The 24,648-nt window shown below is 44.1% G+C and overlaps 1 protein-coding gene across 1 annotated transcript in view; it reads left to right on the top strand.

Moving 5' to 3' along the window:
* The window catches only part of CRTAP (cartilage associated protein), a 166,475-nt gene extending 164,961 nt beyond the window's left edge, over positions 1-1,514 (top strand). Inside the window, exon 7 of the mRNA XM_086964686.1 lies at positions 443-1,514. Coding sequence (XP_086820812.1) covers positions 443-496 — 54 coding nt within the window. The 3' untranslated portion in view covers positions 497-1,514. The remainder of the gene's footprint in view (positions 1-442) is intronic.
* Positions 1,515-24,648: the final 23,134 nt, after the last annotated feature.

The following is a 24,648-nucleotide window of genomic DNA, read 5'->3' as shown; positions in this document are numbered from 1 at the left end:
CTGATAACCATATGATAAGTGCTCTAGCTGCCGTTTTGACTCTTCTTAGCACCTTAGAGACAAATCAATTGACACTGCCAATCATGGTTCTCACTAAGGTTACCATTAAACTGAAAACGGGTTCACCCATTGGGAGATGAAAATGGGCAATGAAATAACAAGTTTTTGCATGTTTGATCAAAATATGCTCGAAAAAATATCACGTGGACAAAATAACGCGCCAAGAATATCGAAGACAAAAATATCATGAGGGTGCGTGGATTACCTATTTGCACTTACCTTCTCGATATTTTGTCCTTGATATTTTTGACACAATATTCTGTCCACTTGATATTTTTGACTTCAGTGGTCTATCAGACAACCATATTTTCTTGCTTCAAAGTAGAGTTGTATTCTAATGTAACGTGAACTTCGGATGATTGAATAGTTTTATTTTTTTCAGATGGAAGTTGTGGAATACCTTGATGATTTCTTGGATTCAGAAGAAATTGGTTAAATGGATGGATACGACAAAAAACTGTGTGGGGGGCACATTTTTTATTGAGGCATCTGTTCTTGCATATTTAATTGTCGAAGAATTCTACCAGCCTAAAGCACAACCAGACTCTTTGTGAGAGGACACAAACAAACTGCACCGAAGTTCCTCCAGTGTGCTTTCGAAGTTAACTGGTGGATCTCACACTACACTTTGGATTTTATCCTGATCCATTCTTTGTTCATGAAAGTACCATCCTGTTAGTATTCTTTTGCCAGTGGTTGCCATAGATGTGTTATGTTTTTGCTCATCCATCCTGGGTCTTACAGAATGAATTTTTGCAAAGTGTTTTCTCCTCCATTCATTATTTGATCTGGACTCAAGCTGTATTATGTAGTGCATGGAAGGTCCTCTTGGTCAGAGTCCACATGGTAGTTCACTGTGGGAGAAATATGACGAAATCATCAACTAACCTGCTTGTTATCCCCATGAGCGTCTCCATAGAGAAGGTATTTAATGAATCGACTTGGAAACTCAACTTCATCTCCATTAGAAGCAGTTCCACCAAACACCAGGATAATGTATTATTTATTGCACTGATCAGTTGTTCTTTAGTATACGCAGGCATTTTGTGCTCACCATAATTATATAAGTTCCTGCAAACATTGAATACTCCGTTTCCTACACTTTGTCAATTTGTGTATTTTGTATAAGTGTACAATGGTATGCAAACCCTCCCTCTCTTAAAAACTACAGGAAGACTTCTGTTGCTGATGGGAATCTGTGGCAGGGAGCCTAGACCATCCAAAGAATGTATTTTGCTTCTATAAAGAACACACTCTTAACCATGCTGTTTTTAAGTTCTGAGCTAAAAATAATTCAATTCCGACGTTTTAAAATGTATATTTTAGGTTTGTGCAATATTGTCAGTATTCGCAGTGTTTACTCTGGGAGAATTGGTGTTATTCAGGCTGGGAGTGTAAAGCAGTCCTGGCTTATGTTTAGTGCCCTTTCAATAAACCTTTGTTCCACTTTGAAATTAAGATTTACCCATGAGCTGTTTAATGATGTAACAGTTTATTTTTTCCATAAAGCCTGCAGAATATATGCTATTAGACATATACGTTGTTGTCAAATTTACATAAATCGCTAACACTCCTAAAACAATGAATCTAGCTCGCATCCAGGAATGTTTCTGGCTAGTTATGGGCTAAAAGGGCTAGGGCCCATAGACCACTATTGCTTCTCGTGTTATTCTTTAAACCACTTTCAACTTCACAATAACTAAGGGATGGACGGGGTTTCAGGTTTTCTATGCAATACGTTTCACACCAAGTTTAAGTAAAATATGTATAAGGAAAATGAAGAGGAAATGAATGAGCAAGGGTAAAGGGTTTGAAGTTTATGGGACATAAACAATGCTGGAACTAGGATTCAGTGGTCTTGCCTTAACAATCAATGACAAACCAATACGGTTGTATGACATTACAATGCTGCCACTTACCACGCATGCCTTTACCACACATTTTTTACCACACATATGCCCCCCAAGCCCCCGTTTTTGTTTTTTTTAATTACCCGTCCCACCCAATACTACTTCAGGACCACAGCTGTGCTCTGGAACAGCCTACCACTGACACTAAAAGCTACTCCCTCTTTACTCGCTTTTAGAAAGGCCTTGAAGACCTAGCTCTTCTCACAGGACTTGGAGATACCGGTGTATCTGCAAGAACTATCATCCGCTCTGCAGCCTTAACCATTTCCACAGCGCCAAGACGTACTCGGGCAAGAGTTTGTGTTTTCTAAATCAAATTCACAATACTGTCACACACCCCTAAACCCTAAAAATACCTTTACCCCCAATACCTTTACCTACCCTAACCCCTAAAAATACCCTTGCCATCCAATTCCCCTACACACCCCTAAACCATAAACACCCTTACCACCCAATACCCTTACGCACCCCTAAACCCTAAAAATACCCTTACCACTCAATACTAAAGATCCTTACCACCCAATACCCTTACCCACCCCATAACCCTAAATATCTTTACCACCCTATACCATTACCCACCCCTAAACCCTAAAGATCCTTACCACCCAATAACCCTATCCACGCCTAGACCCTAAAAAAGCCATTGCCACCCAATACACTTACCCACCTCTAAACCCTAAAAAGATCCCTACCACCCAATTCCCCTACCTACGTCTAAGCCCTTAAAACACCATTACTACTCAATACCCTTACCCACCCCTAAACCCTAAAAATACACTACCCATCCCTACCCCCCTACCTATCCTATACCCTTACCCAACCCTATACCGAAATCCCTTAAATGTGTATATATGTTTTTGTGGGGCAATCAGCGCGCCTCATAAGCGCATATTTGAACCCACGTTGGTAGTATGGCATTTGTGCAGAAGCAGTGGCCCTCTCACAATAGTGCTGGTGCTACATGTGCTCAAGCGCTATCCGTATACCAAAAGGGGCTGTAGAAGTGTCTGCACCCTCTTCTGTAACACCATTGAGCCCCAGGGGTACACAGAGCGGGTGTACATGCTCTTTGTGCCCCGGGGGCACTATGTTTAATACAGTCCCTAGTCTGAAAACTCTACATTGTATTAGATCCCTAGTGCAGTTGAGTGTTTGAACTATTTGCAAACTCAAATCTCCTGAGTAGTAAACCCTGACAGACCTGGACACATATGATTTACCTTCTCAGTGATTATTCCACGACTGTGGTGCAAAGCTTAGGGTGGTCTAAGCTATTTAACGTGTCCAAAGTTGGCAGCAGTTTATGCAGCTTTGGTATTGGAAAGCATTCCTGTTAAAAAATGCAGAATTCATATACAGAATTGTTAAATGGAAAGGGCTGTTTTAGCTTCTCCTGAAATTGCAGGAAATATGCAGGTTTCTACTGACTCATGTTGAGGCGTACATAAAAATAATCTGTCCCTTCGCGTCTACTGTTCCAGAGTCATGTCCCCATGTCAGCCCTAAGGAGTCCACAGCATTTTTCTTCCCATAAACAATTTTAATTCAATGCAGATGTGCACCTCAAAGCAGGTGATGTAGAGTTAGCAGCAGATTTAAACTTGTGAGGCCCATATGAACAGGCTGACTGGTTGCAACTTTTGAGAAAATGCTTCACGCAGGAGTACAGTGTCTGGGCAGTTACCGAGTATATTCTTCACAGATGCAACACCGTTCTGTACCTCTCCTCTTCAACTCAAAGAAAACTGTTTGTGAAACTGTGTTTAAAGAAAAATACTTAATTGCTTCTTTACACCCCTAGAATGCCATTAGTGGATACAATTCCATGATACTACAGTAGTTCAGACCTAACTCTTCCACTTTCACAACAGTTATGAGGTCAGTCACAGGAGTATTGTGAGGTTTGCTGTCAACCAAATTTCACAGAAAACGTATGCAAACCATTTTTTATATACTTTTTGCAATTGTTTTGTGTTTCTTCCCTCACAGATCAAAAACACGTGTTTGAGGAGAGGTTAAGGGTAGCTTCCAATAGAAACCCCCTTCTGGGGATGGAAAAGCATAGGGACTGAACTCCTGTCCTATTTTTCCCTATAATTTCCCTTGACTTCCTCATCTCCCCCCTAACCTGACCCAACTTAATTCTTCCACAGAATTAGGAACCATACCCCCCTCACTTCTAATGGGTCTTGCCCCTGTGAAGATCACCTGGACATTCCTTGTTGGATCCTTAGACCCAATTATTATCCTTCTGCTTCCCCCTCTTAGAGATGCACCACTAATTTTCTGATGGATATTTCGTCTCTCCTCTTTCCCACCTTATATCCTCCACTTCACTACTTATAGCACCAACTATTGCTTGTTGAATAATGCCCATTCCTTTGGGTTTCTGAGCTTTCCCCCCTTTGATGGTTCCTCTGAGTGCATTCGTTTTTTTAAATGTTGCTGTTTTATATAGTGCTAACGTGGCCCAAGGGCAGGAGAGCACTTTACATAAGAACCAGATGATGTTTACATGAGAATCATACGTTACACATTTTTTAAATGTTTTTTATTTAGTCATGGGGACGTTAAGTGATTTGTCCAGAATCACTGAATGTTGAGCTGAGGTTGGGATTGATTTGATCCTGGTTCCCTAGTTCCAAAGTCGGCAGCTCTAACCACAAGGCCACATCTCATCCTCCTGTGCAACCCATGGCTGGATGGATACTGCCATTTCTTTTGAGTTTTCCCTGTGCCACTCCTGGGTTGACTTCTCAGAACTTGTGCTATTGCTAGTTGCCCAGTGCCCATTCCCATGGGTTGATCCTCTGCTGCTCCTGAGAGGACTCCTTATCATTTCAGTTTCAGAGTCCTCAAAGCATATATTGTTGACAGGTTGTATTTCCCATTGGCTTGATCCATGTTGCTCCTGGGTAGACTTCATAGAGTCTGTGCTATGGCCAGTTGCATAAGAACTGCTCCTCTGCCGCTAATAGACGAACATTGCAAAACACATACTTTGGTTGTTTCTACTTCCCTTTTCAGTTTGCCATTACTGCCGCTCCTTGGTAGACCTTGGGACCAAATACAAAGGCTAGAAATATATTACCTTTTCTTATGGGTTTCACCACAGCCTCTTAGGTGGATTGCTGGGAGCATTTGGTATGGTTTCTTACATGTCCGTACCTATGTGTTTACTCCATGCTGCTCCTGGCTGGACCCTCGGGTCATACATCATGGCTGTGTGTATATGTGCCATTGAGGGTTGTTCCTCCTCTCTGCCAACCTTCCATGAATCTTTTATATAATGCCCATTCCTGGTCCAGCACCACACGTATGGATTCCCTTGGAATGTACTATGGTTGATGGCATAGGGGCTGCTCCTTTGCCTCTCCTGGGTTGCCTCCTTAGATCATATACTTTGGCTAGCTATAAGAAAAAACACTATTTTGGGTTGCTTCTTTCCACTCCTGGCTGGACTCTCCATAGCATAAGCTGTATATCTGTGTGTGTGTGTGTGTGTGTGGGTGTGGGTGTGTGTGTATGTGTGTATAATGCCCAGCCAATGTGTTGCTCCCTGCAGCTCCTGGGTGGACTCCTCAGGACACATCTCTTGACTCGTTGTGTAATTCCTATTCCTGTGGGTTTCTTCCTACCATATCTGAATATACACTTTGGAGCATATACCATGGATGGTTGTATAAGTTGCAGTCCAACGAGCTGTTCCTATGTAGTCTCTGACTATGCTCCACAGAGCATATACTGTAGTTGATCGAAGATTGCACCCACCAGGAGTAATAACTGACTTTTTGTCAGTTTTCCTCTGCTCAGAGTGAATGTGGTTTAAACTTTGAGACAAATCCACAAATAGTAGGTATCCATATGTGTGACTGTCTGTTTGTACACTTGGGGTCCCATTAGGATGTCTGGCGGTGGCGATCCGCCAGACATCCTTACCTGCCTGCCACCCATTTCCCCCGCCATATTACTATGGCGGGGGGACCGCGGCGGACGGAAAGACCGTCCGCCGCTTTTCCGCTCCGGTCGCAAGGCGACTGGGGCGGAAAAGGTTTAATATGGTGGCGGTGTCTATCAGACACCGCCAGCCATATTACCATGGGCCAAAACGGATGCCTTTCCGTGGCGGCAATGCTGCCACGGAAAGGCAGGCGGTCTTCACTTCAGGGGCCCCCTGCGGGCCCCCATGTTGAAGCCGAAGTGGGTGTGCACATGGGGGGTACCTGTGGTAACCCCCTGCATTTGCATACGCAATGCGGAAGATACCGCGTGGTGCCTGCCGCTTTGTGTATGCAAATGCATACATACATTTTTAGCTTTGTGGCGGGTAGGATGGCAGGCGGACTAGTCCGCCCGTCATCCTAATGACCCCCCCTGATGTCTAGAAATGGTTAATGTGAAGCTACATGTTCTTTGCGACATGGCATTACCAGTCTCTACCATACACACAATCGAAACAATACCCAAAAATGGCATAAGGCATTTGCACACACTTCCATTCACATGATTCCACTGAACAACATTCTACGAAACGATATAGTCAAGCTGGTTAAGAAGTGCTATATAGATGTTCCTATAGTGCATTGCAATACAACTCTGGTGACACCTCAATATTATTTGTTAAAAATGTAAATGTGCGCTCCTGATCCTCACAGTTATGCTGCGTGAGTTTATAACGCGAATCCTCTGTATTGATTCCTTCCACTCACTGTCCAGATAGTGAACAGTAATTATGAGTGTTCGTCAACTAAGAGGCCCTTTTTAAAGAATGTTTGTTCTGCTGAGTCAGTTTTAAGAAAAATAACTTTGAACACAGAGACTTTGTTTTGTTTTTTGTATGTGTGACTTAATTGAGCAAAATGAAATGGTCTGAAAATGATTTATACTTTGCTGCTCCAGCTTTTTCTCTGTGAATCTATTTAGGATAGCAGAGAGCAGTTATATCCGAGAGAGTGGTATTACCTTTTCCCATGTGCCATTAGTTATCAGGTAGGTAGCAGCCACAGTATGCTTCTGCTACATACATTATGTGCATGTCCAGGTAGTGACCACTGTTTTAAAGCTGTAGGTCAGCCCGCCAACTACCAAGCAGGAAGAAATGCCCATTCAAACAGGACAAGACCAGGCAAAACAGGGCAACAAAATAGAAAATTCCAAAGAAAGGATGACTAAATAAGGAAGAATAGTTAGTAAAAGGAAGGACCAGACACCTCTTAATGTACAAGTAAGTAGATTTAAAATTTAACCCGAGCCTTAATGTAATTAAAATAAAACTATGATCCTGCGATCAAGCACCCCTCAAAGGGCTGGGTATAAAACAAATGTAGGAGGTGTTTGACTTTTCTCAACAGGGTGATCTGGAACCATGCTGTCTTGCATTTCTTGGCACTGTGATGAAAGCAGAGGTCTATGTCAATTGCAGATCTAAATTATTTTGCTATAATCATCACTGGGGTGGGAGAAGCAGTCTAGGTTAATTTCAGTCAGTCAAGCTGTTTATAAGCAGAAGGAAGTCTGTTTTTTGGGATTTAGGTATAAGCTCTGGAATAGCTGAAGGTGTTTTTTGAGTTGTTGAATGTGGTGAAAAAATGATATTTGTAGGAAGACTTGTCGGTCACCTATATGTCTTGATTTTTTTATCATGATTTTGTTTTCTAGGACAATGGATCCATGCGGCTCCATATATAGAAATTGTTGGCACACCCAGATTAATTAATCCTGGGTGGTCAGATTGCGGGATAGGGAGAGCCAATTAACCATAATATTAAGTCAAGTCAGAAAAGCTTGAGGCACTAACCTCATTTAAACACTTATTAAATAACCAAAGTAATCATTACAGATGCAATAGTTAGTTAATTAATGGAAATGGGATAGTCAAAAGTCGTAAGGAACACAGTACTCTCGAAGTGTCAAACAAAGTAAAGAGAAGGTTCTTTCCTGGTAAGAAAAAAAATGTCTTTCTCCCTCGAAAAGCACGTCGGTTTTTGGACAATAGAAATACACAAATTCATTACATATTACATAAATGGGCTGTACTTAAATGTTACTTTGCACAGCCACCTTTCATACTATGAAATAGTTTTCATAACACCCAGCTATCACTAACTTCCAAATGATTGTTAATATCTATACCAGTGGTGCGGTGATCCGAGGACCACTGGAAGTCTTCAAGGCCTACTCAGGGTACCCGCAACTGTTTTACAGATTTAAATAATATTAACATTAATCAAAGTGAATAAACTATTTACTATTTAATAAGCAAAATTGAAAATCTGAAAACTTATTTTAAATTTGATTGCAAATTACACAAAATATTTAAATCCTTAAACATTTGTTTGGTGTATACTTGCACTTTATGTATTATTTTTAGGTCCAACTCATAGACATGGCTTAGGCTGGGTGTCCTCAGCTTACAATAATGACTCCGTTACGGTCCCCAGATTCCTGTACTGATTAAGATGGGGTCCACAGAAGTCAAAAGGTTAAGAACCACAGGTCTATATGAATTATCTGCAGTGGGAAAATAAATATGAAACTAAGCTTTGCACAGTAAGCTGTTTCTACACAATCAGAACCTTTTATCTAAAACCTACCTATAATATAGGCACATTACATACACTGTTCCCCGATACATTTGGTTTGTCATACTCAATACTTCCAACTTGCATTATACATACACTTCTTTCTTGTTCTTTCCAAATTTTAAGACCTGGATGTATTTGTGACTTCTTAATCAAAGTTTCATCTTCTGAAGCTCACACACATTTCTCCTGAACCTTTTAGTAATATATATTTTGACCTCTTGTTATGTTCTTTAATGAAATTAAACTCCACTTCATTGAGTCTGCAAACACTCCATGTTAGTATTTCAAATGTTAATTCTGTTAAGCATTAAAGGTGTTAAAACAAAATCTGATCTTTCAAGACCTCTATTATTTGGGGAATGATTTAAGAAAACCTAAACTATGTGACTTTCTTCTAAATAATCCTGATTACTAACAAATAGTACACTGAACAAGATAGGCTATAGGACAATGATTACTGAACCTATGTCAAACCCTCTAAACTGAAGTAGGTAAATGAGTACTAATGTAGCAATCGGACAGAATCATTATTTGTCTATAATTCTTCAACTCATTGATAGAATAGTTTTCTTCAAATCATTCGTAATAATCATTTCTGTGTTCTATATGATCAATCTCTGTAGTAGTTTTCAAAATCTTATAAATATTAATTGAACTATCTTTAGTGATTGGGAAATATTCACCAGGAGGAAATGTGTACTCTAAAATATCGATTAAATACAACCAAAATAGAAACTATAACAATTAATTGTAAAGCCATATAAATTCCCTTCTCTAAAGGCATCTTCTACTTCTTTGATAGCACTCTTCGGTCTATAGGCAAAAATAGCAAAATTCAAAAAAGAATCAAGAGTTGTTAAAAGTAGTAGTAAATTCAGTCAAAATTCAGATTAACACCTGTATTCTTTGTTCAGGAAAACCTATTTATCAATTCATAGTCTCGGTATTTCATTTCATGGTGGCTCTTGTGAATTTCCAAACAAAAATTGGAGACTTTTTAAATCAGATGTCTTTTTGATCTGTTTCAATCTTTACCAGATGCACACATTCAGGAGCTGTGTACTTCTTAACTAGAACACTTTCTCTTTTTGATCCTGTTGCATTGCTTGTTGCTCCTAGGTGATTTTCCAGCACGTATTTCAAACAGTTCAGCTGCATCCTCTCTAAATACTGCTCTAGCTGATTTCTCTAATCTCTGTTGAGGACTTCTTAGTAGCACTCTGCTTTCTTCTCTCAGACTTTCAAGGCGGAGAACCTGATTCAAACGTTCATCCTCTTCAGTTACTTGTTCTACTGTAGTGGTTTACATGATCCTTGTTTAGCCTTGGGCTTTCCATTTTATTTTCTGAAGTTGAACTCTGTTTTTCTTTTTACTTTTCTTGATTCTGTTTTCCTTTATTTTGTCCTTTTTTTCCTCTTTCTCTCACCCCTTTGGATCCATGTAACAAACTTCAACTTTGCTTTGGGAACCACAAGCTTATTTCACTGTTCTTTTGGAGTACACACTCTCTTTATGTTAGATGGCGTATATCAATATGGCAAACCTCCACACTTAACACCACCATCAAGTGATTTTGATATCAAATACGGGTGTGAAATCTATCTTCAAAGCAGGATTTTCTTTCTTGCTTTTTTCACTAATACCTAGTCTTCTGCTTCCAAGTCATGATATAGTTAAGAAATTGTAGACGGTATAGCAAGTTTCCCCTGGTGAAAGAGCGTACTGTATCAGCTACACTTTTGCAGTAATCCAAGATCAATTAACCAGTACATTTTATCAAAGCTGCTGATGGAACACCTGGAAGTCTGACAGGTCTTCCCACAAGTACTTTATGAGAACTCATATCTTTGGACTTTTGAGGGGCACACCTAATGCGTAGCAATACCAAAGGAAAGGCATTTGGTAATTTTAATGAAGTCGAGGCACAAACTGGTTGCCTGTTTGGTTTTTTTTATTACACCATTAAGTCTTTGTACCACTCCAGTTGCTTGTGGATGATAACAATAATGGAATGTCTTGTCAACGTTTAGAGCAGCACACAAGAGGACTCCTAATTACATTTTGAAGTATGTTCCCTCTTCTAATTCTCTTGCACTGTGCATTCCACTTTAGGAATCAATTCCCAGTGTAATAATTTTACAACTGTTAGTGCATCACACCATCTTGTTGTATATGCCTCAATCCATTTTGAAAATAATCAAAGACCAAAATACATCTCATCAAGATTTTCCACAAATCATCCTGATCTTTCTTGAATTCTTCCCTTTCCCACTTTTTCTTCTCAACTGATGTTTCATTTTGTAAATCTTTTAGTTCATTGACAGTTTACATTGATACACAGGTAAGAACAGTTTCTGTTGTCTGATTGCGCATTTGTCTCAATTAACATTGTAATGCAAACTGTTGTATAAAATCTTGCAACCTGATCCATAAAGTTATTACTTCTCATTACTGTGTTACTATCATGCATGAGGTGTGCACTAAACAGATGTACATTGATAGTCATTTCAATGCATACAACAATCTAAGAATGGCAGTCCATTGCGTATTGGGATGCCTGCTGAAAACATAAACCACGCTGTGGTCACAATTGGCCAAAATCATGGATCACACCAAAAAAATACTGACAATCACTGTAAATTGTAACATTCAATTTATTGGCTATGGAGAAAGCTCTGGTAATAGAAATCAATTCAGCTACCTGTGTGGGTGTCACATTGCCCACGTATGATGCCTCTATTATACATGTCAATGTGCAACCTCCATATGCTGCTTGCTAAATTCCTTGATTGACTCTTAAGCATGAACTTGGCACAAATAAAATAAAATCAGCCAATTCTAAATGGTATATTATGACAATCAATTCTTGGTTTGGTGCATAATTCAGTCACATCAAACAATTGTGCTCATAATAATTTTGTTCATTATTCTCATCTTTAAAATCATCTAGAACTGGCAAAAGAGTAGCATCATTTAAAATATTGCGCCTTTTAATTGATATATTTGATGCTGCAACTATCACCTATTCATATTTTGTCAATCTCATATTGGCCATATATGCAGTCTTTGACAGGTTTAAACTGTTCTCACTGACACCCTTTGAGTGTGACCCATGACAGTGGAAACGTTTAGAGTAATCGCAATTCAAGGTGCAGCAACCAATCCCAAGCAATTGCATAGAGTAGCGGTGACTGCTTAAAGCAATTTAGTAAATTATAAAAATGGATTATCACCAGTGCCATGCTGTTGCGCAAGAATGGAAAGTGAGTATTCTTCTTTTTCATGACCGAATAAATACAACTATTTTTCATAGTCCGGCATACCCAAAGTGGGTCAGAACACAAAGCTTGTCTTAACTCCAGGAAGACTTTCATACAGTCATCGTTCCATGTAAATGGATGCTTGATATTGCCCTGAGTCAATCTCTGTAATGGCTTTAACGACTGTAGCTAACTCTTCCTAAGGACACTCTCACTAATGGCTACTGTAGTGAGAAATTCTCTGAATTGCAGAGATTCAATATTTGGACATCTTCCTCCTTCCTTTCTGAATTTGATTTTCCAGTTAAGTAACTTCTGTATGACAGTACTGCAGTTTTATTTATTTGCTGATACCATCAAATCATCAATGTATTGCACCAAAATGTAAGCTTATTTAAGAACTTAAGAGAAGATTAAATGCAAAAATATATTGCCTATCCTCATGTAGAAGAATGAAACAAAATGTAGAACACTGTAATCCACTCTGCATCATTTGGAAGCTGAAATGAAAGCACTGCCGGGTTTGGTACCACAGAACATGTAATTACTATCTCATTATGTTTTCTCAAATTTTGAATTATTGTCCATTTCTAATATGGTTTGCAAAAACCCATTATCAGGGAATTACATGGGCTTTTTAAAACCTCCTTTCAAATGCTCTGCTCCAAAATCTTTTGAATCACATGTGCAATCCATTTCTCCGCTTTACAGAAAAATGTAAATTGGGGACAGCATGGAAGTTTGCATTTGATTTTACAGTAATTTGAACTGGCTACACACTTTTAATAAGCCTAATATCTTCTCCAGTAAAATCCCAACAACTCTCTTTTCACCGTCTGTTTAAAATTTGGAAGTATGTTGTCTTCTGTGACAACTGGAAATATACCCCTTTTCGCTTTCTGTGACTTCAGGTTGAATCCTGCACCAGCATCTTCGTCTGAACAAAAAAAATGCCATCCCGGCATAAAAGAGTGAATAATTAAGTTTATGTAATAGATCATGACCTAATACATTTACTGGTCTAGAATCACTAATCTTAAATTTGAGTTCTTTCATAACCTGAACCTATTCTCACTGGAACATAAGCTGACAACTTCCTTGTTTGTTTGAAATGCTTACAACTTGGACTTATTTTCCTGAAAGTGGAAGGTTAGGAACTTCCGCTGGTTTCACTGAGGAAAGGGTAGCACCAGTCTTAGGCTTGATATCCTTGGTGTGGTATTCCCCCAAACTTTTTGCCTTTACCTCTCCTCTTTTGCTGAATCTGTTTTGTTGGCTTCAGACCTCTGTGCACTTTCATACTTGTAACCAGTGCTAAAGTGCTTTGGCTCTCTCCTTTAAAACATGGTAAACTTGGTCTATCCCTAAATGCAGATTTAATTTACTTTTAAGTCCCTAGTAAATGATACTACCTATACCAAAGGTCAATAAATTAAATGTTACTAGTTGGCCTGCAGCGCTCCTTGTACCACCTACTAAAGTAGCATTTTAAAATGTGTCAAACCTGCCACTGCAACCTAGAGTGACATTTTAAACTGGCACTTTGACCTGGCAAAATACACCTTTTTGCCAGGCCTAAACATTCCTTTTTATTACATACAAGTAATCCACACACACCTGCCTTCCTATGTTTGGTAATGTAGAGTTGTTTATTTAAAAAACTGACACCAGACCTGCTGAGTCTTTTGTCACATCAGAAAGTTTGGAGCCTTGTTAGGGGAAGAATATTGCAGAGAATGATGTGCGGGTAGGAGAGGGAAGGACTAACCACCAAGAAGTGCCCCCCCCAGGTCCTGGACCCTTGGGTGGCATCAAAGTGTACTCCTCCCTTACAAACTGCATGTTCCATTGAATCCAACATCGCTCAATGCAGGACCTTGCATTGCAATCCATTGCAGCTCCAGATGGGTGGCTCATCAAAATGAACGCAATGTGATGCAACTCAATGCAGAATGTCAAATCTCAGTCCTTCGCAGTTCCTGCTTGGTGACCTCATTGGATCCAATGTAACGCGATGCAACTCAATGCAGGACCTTGCATTGCATCCCTTGCAGCCACTTATTGGAACTAACGCAACGCACACACAACTATATACAACTCTATCACTGCTCAGCTCCTGATTGGAACCAACATCGAGCAACTCAAGCCCTTGCTTCAAGGACATTAGCTCCAACTCTTAGCGGGACTAACCATGTGTAATGACCCGATTTCTGCCAATAGTCGGGTCCCCATTGGAACCCCAAAAAATATGACACAATACTACACTCTACAATACTTACCTAAGGCTGGAAATCAAAACTAACACGAATACTTTGTCACTTGCTGAGAGGACAAATGCAACAACAATTTCCTGGCCACAAGCGCTGTGCAAGAGGCAATTAGCCGATCCTCTCTGCCACAGAATACTCACCTAGGAAAAGCCAAACCTCCCACCACAAGGCAAAGTAATCTCTTTGTGTATCTTGGGGTGGACTACTTAGAATTGTGAACATCCCTTGCTGGGAGTAGGACAGCTACCTATAACACAATTACCTGCTAGAAGGGAATTCACACATCCTTCTACAACATAAGCATTTGGCCAAGAAGCGTCCACGCCCCCACCACAAAGGAAAAGGCGAATTGGTATTACACGGACATATGTATATAATTATAATTTGCACATCACTTGCCAAGAGTAGGGCAACTTCCTATAACACAATTACTTGCCAGAAGGGAATTCATCCATCCTTCTACAACGAGCATTTGGCCAAGAAGAGCCCACACCTCTGCCACAAGGAAAAAGGCTAATTAGTATATCTGGGATATTGATATATATTTATTAGTACATGATACACAGTAGGCCAATTTGTACCACTTATAGCCAACAACCAACTAGCAAATATGCGATCACTAAACGCAATCAGGAAAACATATGTAGAACTTATATGTATACTAGCTTACCCGTTGCGCGTTACTGCGATCTCAGAAGAAAGTAAATTTAAGGAAACTTGTTATGATAACATTCAATTTACATTGTGTCATATTTATTGAAACTTATTCATTTTAATATGGAAAACATTTTAACCCCTTAGGCGCTGCCGTCGGCCAATAGCAGACGGCAATGCTACCTCCCCAGTGCTGCCGTCGGCCATTGGCCGACGGCATTCCACCCACGCACAGAAACGCCCGCACCGCGGCGGAATTACCGTCGCGGTTAACGGGTTAAAGTGTTGTTTTAATTCTGTTTATTTATTCGAGTGCTTGTGGATACACAGTATTTTTTGTTTTTCCGTCTGGGGCGTACACAAATAAATCAGAAGATTTTCCGACGCGTGAGCTGGCCACATACAGTTGTCCATGTGATAAGCACGGATTCTCCAAATCTAGTCCACACACTTGCAGCGATTGTCCTTGTGCTTGTTGATGGTCATTGCAAAAGCGAGTAACACCGGAAACTGTAAACGTTCAGTTTTGGAAAGATTATGAGGGCCCTGGGGGACCAGGGGGATGATATTTAACAATTTGTTGTTTTTTTTTTGCCAGAAACCTTCGCGGGAGTGCACTCAACAACTTTTAACACTTTAAGAAATTTTTTTTTTTAAATGTATTTATTTATTAATTTTTTTGCCAGAAACCCTCGCGGGAGCGTACTCAACTTCCCAAAGTTTCATGCCGATCGGATGAATGGTGTAGTAATGCATAAAGGACAAACAGACAGACATACATTTGTTTTTAAATATATAGATAAATGTATGGAACCTGAAAACAGAAGGAGATAGCAAGTATAGCAGGAAAATCAGAGATTAGTAGAACACCTCACCCACTGTCTTTTCATCCTGTTTCCACTTCGCCGGAGGGGAGCCCGTGTCTCCAGCCGAACCAGGAGACAGCGTGACACAATTCGTCCCACCGCCACAGCTGCATGTCTGCCCTGTGCTGGATTTCCGACAAGCAGAACCCAGACACCTCCTTTAGTACAAGTGGAAACATAAGACGAAGCTCCTGTGGCCTCGCCCCTTTTCCCATCAGAGTCTGTACCACTCCGCACCAAGGCCACAGCTTCAGCTGGCCAGGCATCTGTTATGGCTTCAGAGCAGAGTGAGCAAATACCTCTGACAAGAACCAGTTCCTACCAGTCTATGAAGTGCGAAAAACAAGTGAAGAGTAAAACATGCCTTATCACCTAGAGAGGCTCAGAAGATGGCGACAGCTTAGAAAATGGAGTCGCACAAGCATAGGCCTCTATTCCCGCAAAAGAGCAACATTAGTATGCAAGTCGACATAAGATTATGCCAAGCCAACAGCAAGCACTGCTGTTAAGCAAGATAAAGTCAGAAACAGAAAGGGAATAATCAAGCCCTGCTTTGTATTTTATTCTTACTAGGCAGGCTTACACATCACTATATTATGCTGAAATATGCTAAATAAGGCTAAAATGGTGATGGGCGACCGTCATTATCAAGCTATTTATCCACAAAAATAGCACATTCATTACACCATGTCCCTGAATGCAGCCCCCGCTGCATCACGGTCGACCTGAACTTCTGACTTTGTCCCAGTCCGCGTGACCAGATAATAAAAAGCTGGGGCTTTGCCTTATCAGTTCTATATTTACTTAAAACTTTAAAATGGGATATCTTTGGGTCTACTGATTGAATTGTTGTTCTGCTGTCATTATTTATTAAAATGTACTCTTTTTCTAAATTGGTTTGGGGTATTTCTTGTGTTGTGTCTTCAATTTATTACTGTTTGTGTGCTGCATAAATACTTCACACATTGCCTCTAAGTTAAGCCTTACTGCTTTTGAGCCAAGCTACCAGAGCGTTAAGCACAGGTTAATTTAGTGACATTTGTGGTTTACCCTGACAAGGATTATGGTTGTTGCCTGAGTGGGACTTCCTCCCCCACTCAACCAATAACCGAAATTCTTACAACCAGTATCCACAAAAAAAGACACAGGATGGCCATTGACTTCTTCTACAAATGGGCCATTCTGGTCTAACACTTCCCCCCTCAGGCACAGTCATTTGACCTGATTCAGTCCTTGCAGAGTTCCAAGAATAGCTGCAAGCTGTGGAAATTAATTATTAATCACTGATGGCTTTACTTGAGGATGAACTGTATTTTGCTGAAATTGGAAATTCTGTCAAACAGGGACCCTCTCCTCTAGTCAGGGCAAGGGACTTACTCCTAAAAATACCCCTGCTCACCCTCTAGGCAGTGAGGCGCGAGCAGACAAGGCTAACCTTCAGGGTGTTATGGGTTAAGCATTTGTGATAACATACAGTGATTAAGTGACACACTACAAATAGACACAAGTCTAGCTTTATGTAAAAATATAATATTCTTTATATCAGGTTTACCACAAGTCTCAATAACACTTAAAAATATCCACCATGAAGGAGGAGCCAAGATGGCGGCTGAGACGGACGTGTAGTCGCCCGGCTCCCTGAGCCTGTAACTTTTGCACTAATATCCTGATCTCCAGCCTGCTGTATTATTTGTGCAGAAAGACGAGGGAAACGCGCTGCTGCCGGAGATGCGTTTCCGGTGTCCCTGCCTGCCCGCTGTGAGGTGTTTCTGGACCCTGGAGTGATCGCCTGCTGCACGGAGCAGAGCCCCGGACCCGGACCCCGTCTGGCTGCGCACGGCCGATTCCGGCCGAAGCTCCTGTTGCCTGCCCCATGCCCGGTGTGCCTGCCATCCTCTGCCTGCCTGCAACTTGCTGACGCCCCAGCTCGGATTCCCTCTGTGTAACTGCGGCACGACCGATTGCGGGTCCGTACCGCTAATCCTGCTTCGAGTGACGCCGAGGTGAGCCGCGCTGTCTTCTTTCCTGTCGGTGCGGTCTTAGCCGCTGCGGCTCGCCTTTGGGACTTCTCCTGCTTGGGCTGGCACAAGGGGGACTTTTGTTGCCTACTAAGCGCACTTGGGGAGCCCTGATTCTGCTGGGAGGCTATACCCTCACTCCCCACTGCGAAACTTGTTTGGGTGGCCGGTGCCCCCCGCACTGTAACATGGCGCCCATTCCTCCTGCATTATCGGTGGGCTCCACATCGACCCCTGACTGGGACGCCCTGCATTGTCCCGGAAGGCGCATGGAATACCCGGGTGGACCCCGGGCCGTGGGTATCGTGGACCGCCCGCCTGCTTACACCCTTGCCTCCGTTGTTGAGGCGCTTGCAAACCTGATGAAGGAATGGCGTGAGTGTTCTAGCGCACTCGGCGCGAAGTTGGAGGTAACCGCTCTCGGCTCGGAGGGTGCATCGACGGACAGCTCCCTTTGCCGCGTTGACCGGGCTCCCCCTGATACTACACTTGAGACATTGTTGCTCCGTGATTGTGCATCGAAGCAGCACTCTCACAGTGGAGATCCTACGGATTCGTTGCTCGCCCCTAGCGCTGCTGATACTTTGTCTCCCACCCTGAAGACGCCTTCATCTTCAGACATTGTTGCACTGTCCTTGTTTACGGCGCTGCTGACAATGCCACTACTTTCCATTACTGGCTACGTTGTGTACGGGGAGACTTCGATCCAGGGGCCTATGCAACACCAGGCGGACCTGATAGTGACTCTCCTTTGTATCGCTACCACTTTGTTTGACCCTAAGTATCCATCTTGTGTTTTGGGACCTTCTCGCCGAGGGCGGCCATCTTACTCCTTTGTTCTGGCTGGGGCGGGTCCCTTTCCGGAGACGGGTTCAGGGGGACGCTTAAAATCTGGCCAGGGCTAGGACGGTCCGCATTCTTATGCAACGTGAATGCTGGGCGGGCAGGGACCCGGGGGGAGACGCTTCTTTAATGTGTACTGCACTGTCCTACGATATCCCTCCCTCCCCTATATTGTATATGAAGATCTGATTCAGGTGTTATGTTGGGGATGGGGGGTACTTTAAAGCTATTGAATTCGGGAGACATGCTACTGGGTCCACACTGTGCATCAGAGACTTCCTGACATGTGCTTACCAATATTTTTGCAACGCTGATTGTTTACTGTGCTGCTTTACCCCGCTTATGATAAGATTTGCTACGCTCTGGGGGGGGGGTTTAGCCCACCTGATGGGATTACGTGTTATGTGCTGACCCGGAGACCGGGGTGTGACTGACCTTGTTCCTATCCTGGGTTCTATGTCTCCCGAATTTGTTATTGGACATGGTGTGGAGGCTGTGTAGGGCTGGGGACTCCGGGTGACTTGGTATCGACTGGGCTCCTCCCCACCTTCCTTTTTCTGGGAGATTAGACTAGTTCATTCTTTTCTCTCTCCCTATAATACAAGTGTTAAGATTTCTTTTTCTCTTTTTCATTTCTCTTTCTTCTTCTCTCTTGTCTACATTTCGGGTATTTTAAAGGGCGACAGGCACTTTGCTGGGGGGGGGGTAGGCCGTAGCCTCCGCATTGGTGTAGGGTGGGGGGTAAGATTTTAGGTTTCTTTATTAGTTCTATGGGCCTTATTTTTTTCTGTTTTCTGCGCTTTCTCAATCTGGTTCGACTCTGGGTCTAAGGTTCGGGTGGGTAGGGAGGGAGTGGCACCGATTGGGGTGCATAAAAGCTGGATGATGATCTTACTGTGATTTTGCACCACCAAATTGCTCGCTGTGGTAACTTTCGTGGATGTTTCCAGCCATAGTGCCGCTTGCTCATGTTGTGAAGTTAATGTGCGGACCCTAATCTCCTAAGTTTTTCTTCTTCACTGATTTCTCTTATGATGGAAAACACATAAAAAACTTTAAAATTAACCTTCAATTCTCCTTTTCCCCGGCGACAGGATTCTTTCCAGTGTAACGCTCATTGATTGTCGATATTTTGCCTGTAGTAGCTGGGGACCCGTATTGCTTGCACCTGTGCTGACTAAGTATCGTGGCCGGCCTGATGGTTGTAGGCCCGTATTTGTTCTTTCATTTATGCACAATAAAGGTTTTCAAAAAATAAATAAATAAATAAATAAATAAATATCCACCATACTATTTAGCAATAATCAGTTCTTCAAGATGCGTGATTTAAAAAGGTTGTGTGAGTAATATTCCTTCTATGCAACTCGTGCGGGGTTAAACAAATGCCTCACAGAGTCTCACGTGCCCCGTGGACACTTCCGTCCGCGGCGCTGCACACACGGTGCGAAACGTACACAGTACCTTTGCTTATGAATTTCGACGCGGACGGTGCGATGGCAAACCAGACGTCCCACGCAGCGGTGCCCTCCTCTTGTGGTGCGAGCTACGCTCGTAGGGCTCAATAGTCACTTTACGTTGAGGGGACGATGCGTTGTGGAGACAGGCTCTTCGTTGCGGGGTAGGCGCCGATCCTGGAGAGGGGGCAGGTGCTTGAGTGCAGTGCGAGGCAGCGGTACGATTAGAAGGGTACGAGACGTACCCAGCCGCGCTACATGCCGCAGCCATTCACAACAGGGGTGGGGCGCTCCCAGCAGGACGATACACAGGGGGAAAGCGGGCACAAGGCGAAGGCCGGTCTTTGCGATGCGAGCTACGACTAGGGGCCAGGTAGATGCAGTGCTTGGACCGGACGGGTCCTTTCTTGCGTTGCGAGCTACGGTTCGGACAGGCAGCAGTCACGTTGCTCGGCGGGACAAGTGTGCACAGGGCTCCTCAGAGTGCGCGGCGGGTTTTCACGGCGCACTCAGCTTACTCTGTCAGTACCGCGGGAAAAATGCAGCACACTCAGCAGCTTCTCTCCAGGGAGGTAGAGTCCAATGGTCCTGGGGCTCTGTTCAGGGGGCAGGCTCACATGCAAGCCCTTGGAGATTGTTTTAAAAAATTGCACAAGTTGATAAGTCCCTTCAGTCTTTTCCTCTCCTTCTTGCAGCAAGGCACCCACCACAGGCCAATCTCCCAGGTCAGAGACAGTACTCCTCCATGCAACTTTTCCAGGTCCTTCTCGTCGGGCAGAGGTTCTTCTTGGCTTAAACAGGATCTTATTTCTTAGGAGCATGGCTCCTACATTTATACAGCAAATCTTTTGTTCTTTCAGCCACGGGGCCTGTGCCTTGTTCAGTCCGGTTCTGGAGCGCTTTGTTGTGGTGACTCTGGCTTGTCTTTTCAGTGTGCAGGGCAGAGACATCAGACGCTCCACAGGAGGTGGAGCCAGCATTGTGGTGGCAGAGCACAGCCCTATTCAGAGTCAAGGAGCACTCCTCCCACCCAGCCTGGTGTTATCTTTCTATTCACCACCTGGCAGCCCCAGACTGTCTCCTGGAATTCCCCAGCCCTGTCACACACAGAAACCAGACAGCAGATACGCATAAGAGCAGAGGCAAGCAAATACCAACTTTCTAAAAGTGGTATTTGCAAACACAGAACATTAAAATAAACTGTGCCAAAAGATGTATTTTATTATTCTGAGTTCAGGCATACCAAACTCGAATTTCTACCATGTTCTTTGAGCCTGCTGGGATTATTGGGTGTAATATTTCCAGCAGCCCATTCTGGCCTATGAGAACAGGTAGCCTTACAATAGTGAAAAACGAAAATAGCTGTAATTCACTATTAGGACATGCCACACACATCAGGGCATGTCCTACCTTATGCTTACAATGCACCCTGCCCTTGGGCCTACCATAGGGGTGACTCGCATGAAGTAAAGGGTAGGTTTAGGGCTGGCAAGTGGGTGCACTTGTTGAGCCAGCAGACTGCACGCAGGTTCTGCAATGGCAGACCTAGACACATTTTACAAGGTTGCTTCTGTGGGTGGCACAACCAGTGCTGCAGGCCCACTAGCAGCATTTGGAGTTACAAGCCCTGGCACTCCTGGTACACTTTACTGGGGTCTGACAGTAACCCAAATAAGCCAATCATGGAATCCAATCACATATACACTTTTCATAGGGAGCACGTGCACTGTGGCACTGATTGGCAGTGGCACAGTGCTCTGAGCAGCTAACACCAGCAAAACATATGAGGCGCATCAGCAAAAAGTGGAAGGGAGACTCACGCCAAGATGCCAGGTCCAACACTGAGGAAATCCTACTTCACTGTTTCGCATTGGAGGTTGCTGAACTAGAGAAGAAGGCATAGTTCTGTAGAACTACCTCATATTTTGCACATTCTGCTTTGACACGTGTCCCCTCCAGCTGAAATGAGGGGAGAACTAACCTACCCCAGGGAGTTCCTCATTACTAAGGCGGTAAAATCTGGACAGACCATCAGCACTGGCGTGATCTGTGCCTGGGCGATGTTCCACCGTAAAGTCCATACCCTGTAGGGAGATGGACCACCTCAACAGCTTTGGGTTCTCACCCCTCATTTGCATCAACCATCTGAGGGGCCTGTGGTCTGTCTGAACCCGGAAGTGAGTCCCGAACAGGTAGGGTCTTAGCTTCTTCAGCGCCCAGACCACAGCAAATGCTTCTCGCACAATTGCACTCCACCTTTGTTCCCGGGGAAGTAACCTCCTACTGATGAAGGCTGCAGGTTGGTCAAAGCCCTCCTCAGTCACCTGTGAAAGAACTTCCCCTACACCATGCTCTGAAGCGTCTGTCTGTACAAGAAACTCTTTGGAGAAGTTGGGTGCCAGGAGCACGGGCGCCATGCACATGGCAGTCTTCAGGGTGTCAAATGCTTTCTGACAGGTGTCAGTCCAGATCACTTTCTTGGGCTGCTTCTTGGGCGTCAGCTCTGTCAAGGGCGCAACAATGTTGCCATATCCCTTGACAAACCTCCTGTAGTACCCTGTGAGACCTAGGAAGGCTCTCACCTCTGACTGGGTTTTGGGGGGTTCCCAAGCCAGGATGGTTTCAATCTTGGGCTGAAGGGGTGCCACCTGGCCGCTCCCAACTTGGTGTCTTGCTCGCCTTGATCGTGAGGCCTGCCTTGCGCAGTGCCATCAACACTTCCCAGAGGTGGCGCAGATGTTCTTCCCATGTGACACTGAACACTGCGATGTCATCCAGGTAGGCGGCACTGAACTCATCAAGCCCAAACAACACCTGGTTGACCAACCTCTGAAAGGTGGCCGGGGCATTCTTCATCCCAAATGGCATAACCCGGAACTGGAAATGCCCATCTGGTGTGGAGAATGCTGACCTCTCTTTGGCCCCATCAGTCAAGGTGATCTGCCAGTACCCAGACGTCAAGTCAAACGTGCTGAGGTACCGTGCAGCCCCTAACCGATCAATGAGCTCGTCAGCTCTGGGGATGGGGTACGCGTCAGTCTTGGTGATTGAATTGAGTCCTCTGTAGTCCACACAGAACCGAAGTTCAGGTGTGGCTCCCGGCGCTGCAGCCTTCGGGACCAAGACCACTGGGCTGGCCCAAGGACTGCTGGAGGACTCAATCATCCCAAGAGCAAGCATCTTTGAGATCTTCTCTTTGATGCAGGCCCTGACCCTGTCAGTTACTCTGCAAGCCTTGTGCCTCACAGGTAAGCTGTCTCCTGTATCTACATCATGGACACACCAATCTGTGACACTAGGAATCAGGGAGAACATGTCTGAAAACTGCCCCATCAGCTGGTGACAGTCATTCTGTTGCACAGGGGTCAGGGTGGGAGAGAGGTTAACTCCATCCACTGACCCATCTCGCTCTGTGGCTACCAAGAGGTCAGGAAGATCCTCAGTCTCCTCCTCCATTCCATCATCTGTTGCCAAAGGCATACCCACTTCAGACCTCTCTAAGTGGGGCTTCAGGCGGTTGACATGCAGGACCCTCAAGGGGTTCCTGGGAGACTGCAAGTCCACCAAATAAGTTACAGGACTCTCGCGCTCCACAACCTCAAATGGCCCGGTCCACTTGTCCTGGAGCGCACAAGGCTCCACGGGGGCCAAGACCCACACCTTCTGACCAGGCTGAAGCTCTACCAGAGTGGCATTCTGGTCATACCACCGCTTCATTTCTTCCTGACTGGCTTCCAGATTTGCCTCAGCAAGTTACCTGAAACACCTAGTCTGATTCCTGAAGGCCAGCATGTAGCTATATACATTCTGGGGAGGTTTCCTGGGAGATTGCTCCCAGCCTTCCTTGACCAGACTTAGAGGTCCTCTCACGGGGTGGCCGTACAGGAGTTCAAAGGGGCTGAACCCTAGGGACTTCTGTGGCACCTCGCGGTAAGCAAAGAGAAGGCATGGCAAGAGGACGTCCCACTTACGCCTCATGGGTTCTTCCAGACCCATAATCATGCCCTTGAGGGTACGGTTGAATCTCTCAACCAACCCATTTCCTTGGGGTTGGTAAGGTGTGGTGAAATTGTAGGTAACACCACACTCTTGCCAAAGGGATTTCATATACTTGGATATGAAATTGGTACCCCTGTCAGACATCACCTCTAGAGGGAATCCCACTCTGGAAAAAATTCCCATCAGTGCCCGTCCCACCACGGGGGCCGACACTGTCCTCAGAGGGATGGCTTCAGGGTACCGGGTGGCATGGTCCACCAGGACCCAGATAAACCTGTTGCCCATGGCTGTCCTGGGGTCCAGTGACCCCACAATGTCAATTCCCACTCCCTGAATGGGGTACTGACTACAGGGAATGGCTGGAGAGGAGCCTTCTGCTTCCTACCACTCTTTCCACTTGCCTGGCAAGTCTGGCAGGTCCTGCAATGAACATCTGAGCTCTTGCGCATTAGGGACCAATGAAAGTGGGTGACAAGCCTTTCAAAGGTCTTGTCCTGCCCCAAATGTCCTACCAATGGCACATCGTGAGCCAGCCCCAGTAGGAACGCTCTGAATCTCTGGGGTACCACCAGCACACAGGCTGACCCAGGCTCAGCAACCTTAGGCTCTGAATACAGGAGGTCATTCTCCCAATAAATGAGATGTGATCCAGACTGATCACGGTTGGCCTGGGCTGCAGCCTGCTGCCGCAGACCCTCGAGAGAAGGGCATTCTTTCTGCGCTCTGCAG

This window comes from Lissotriton vulgaris, chromosome 4_1 (genome assembly GCF_964263255.1).
Source record: "Lissotriton vulgaris chromosome 4_1, aLisVul1.2, whole genome shotgun sequence".
Lineage (NCBI taxonomy): Eukaryota > Metazoa > Chordata > Amphibia > Caudata > Salamandridae > Lissotriton > Lissotriton vulgaris.
The sequence above is the reverse complement of the archived record's forward strand: the minus strand, read 5'-3'. Positions and strand labels throughout refer to the sequence as shown.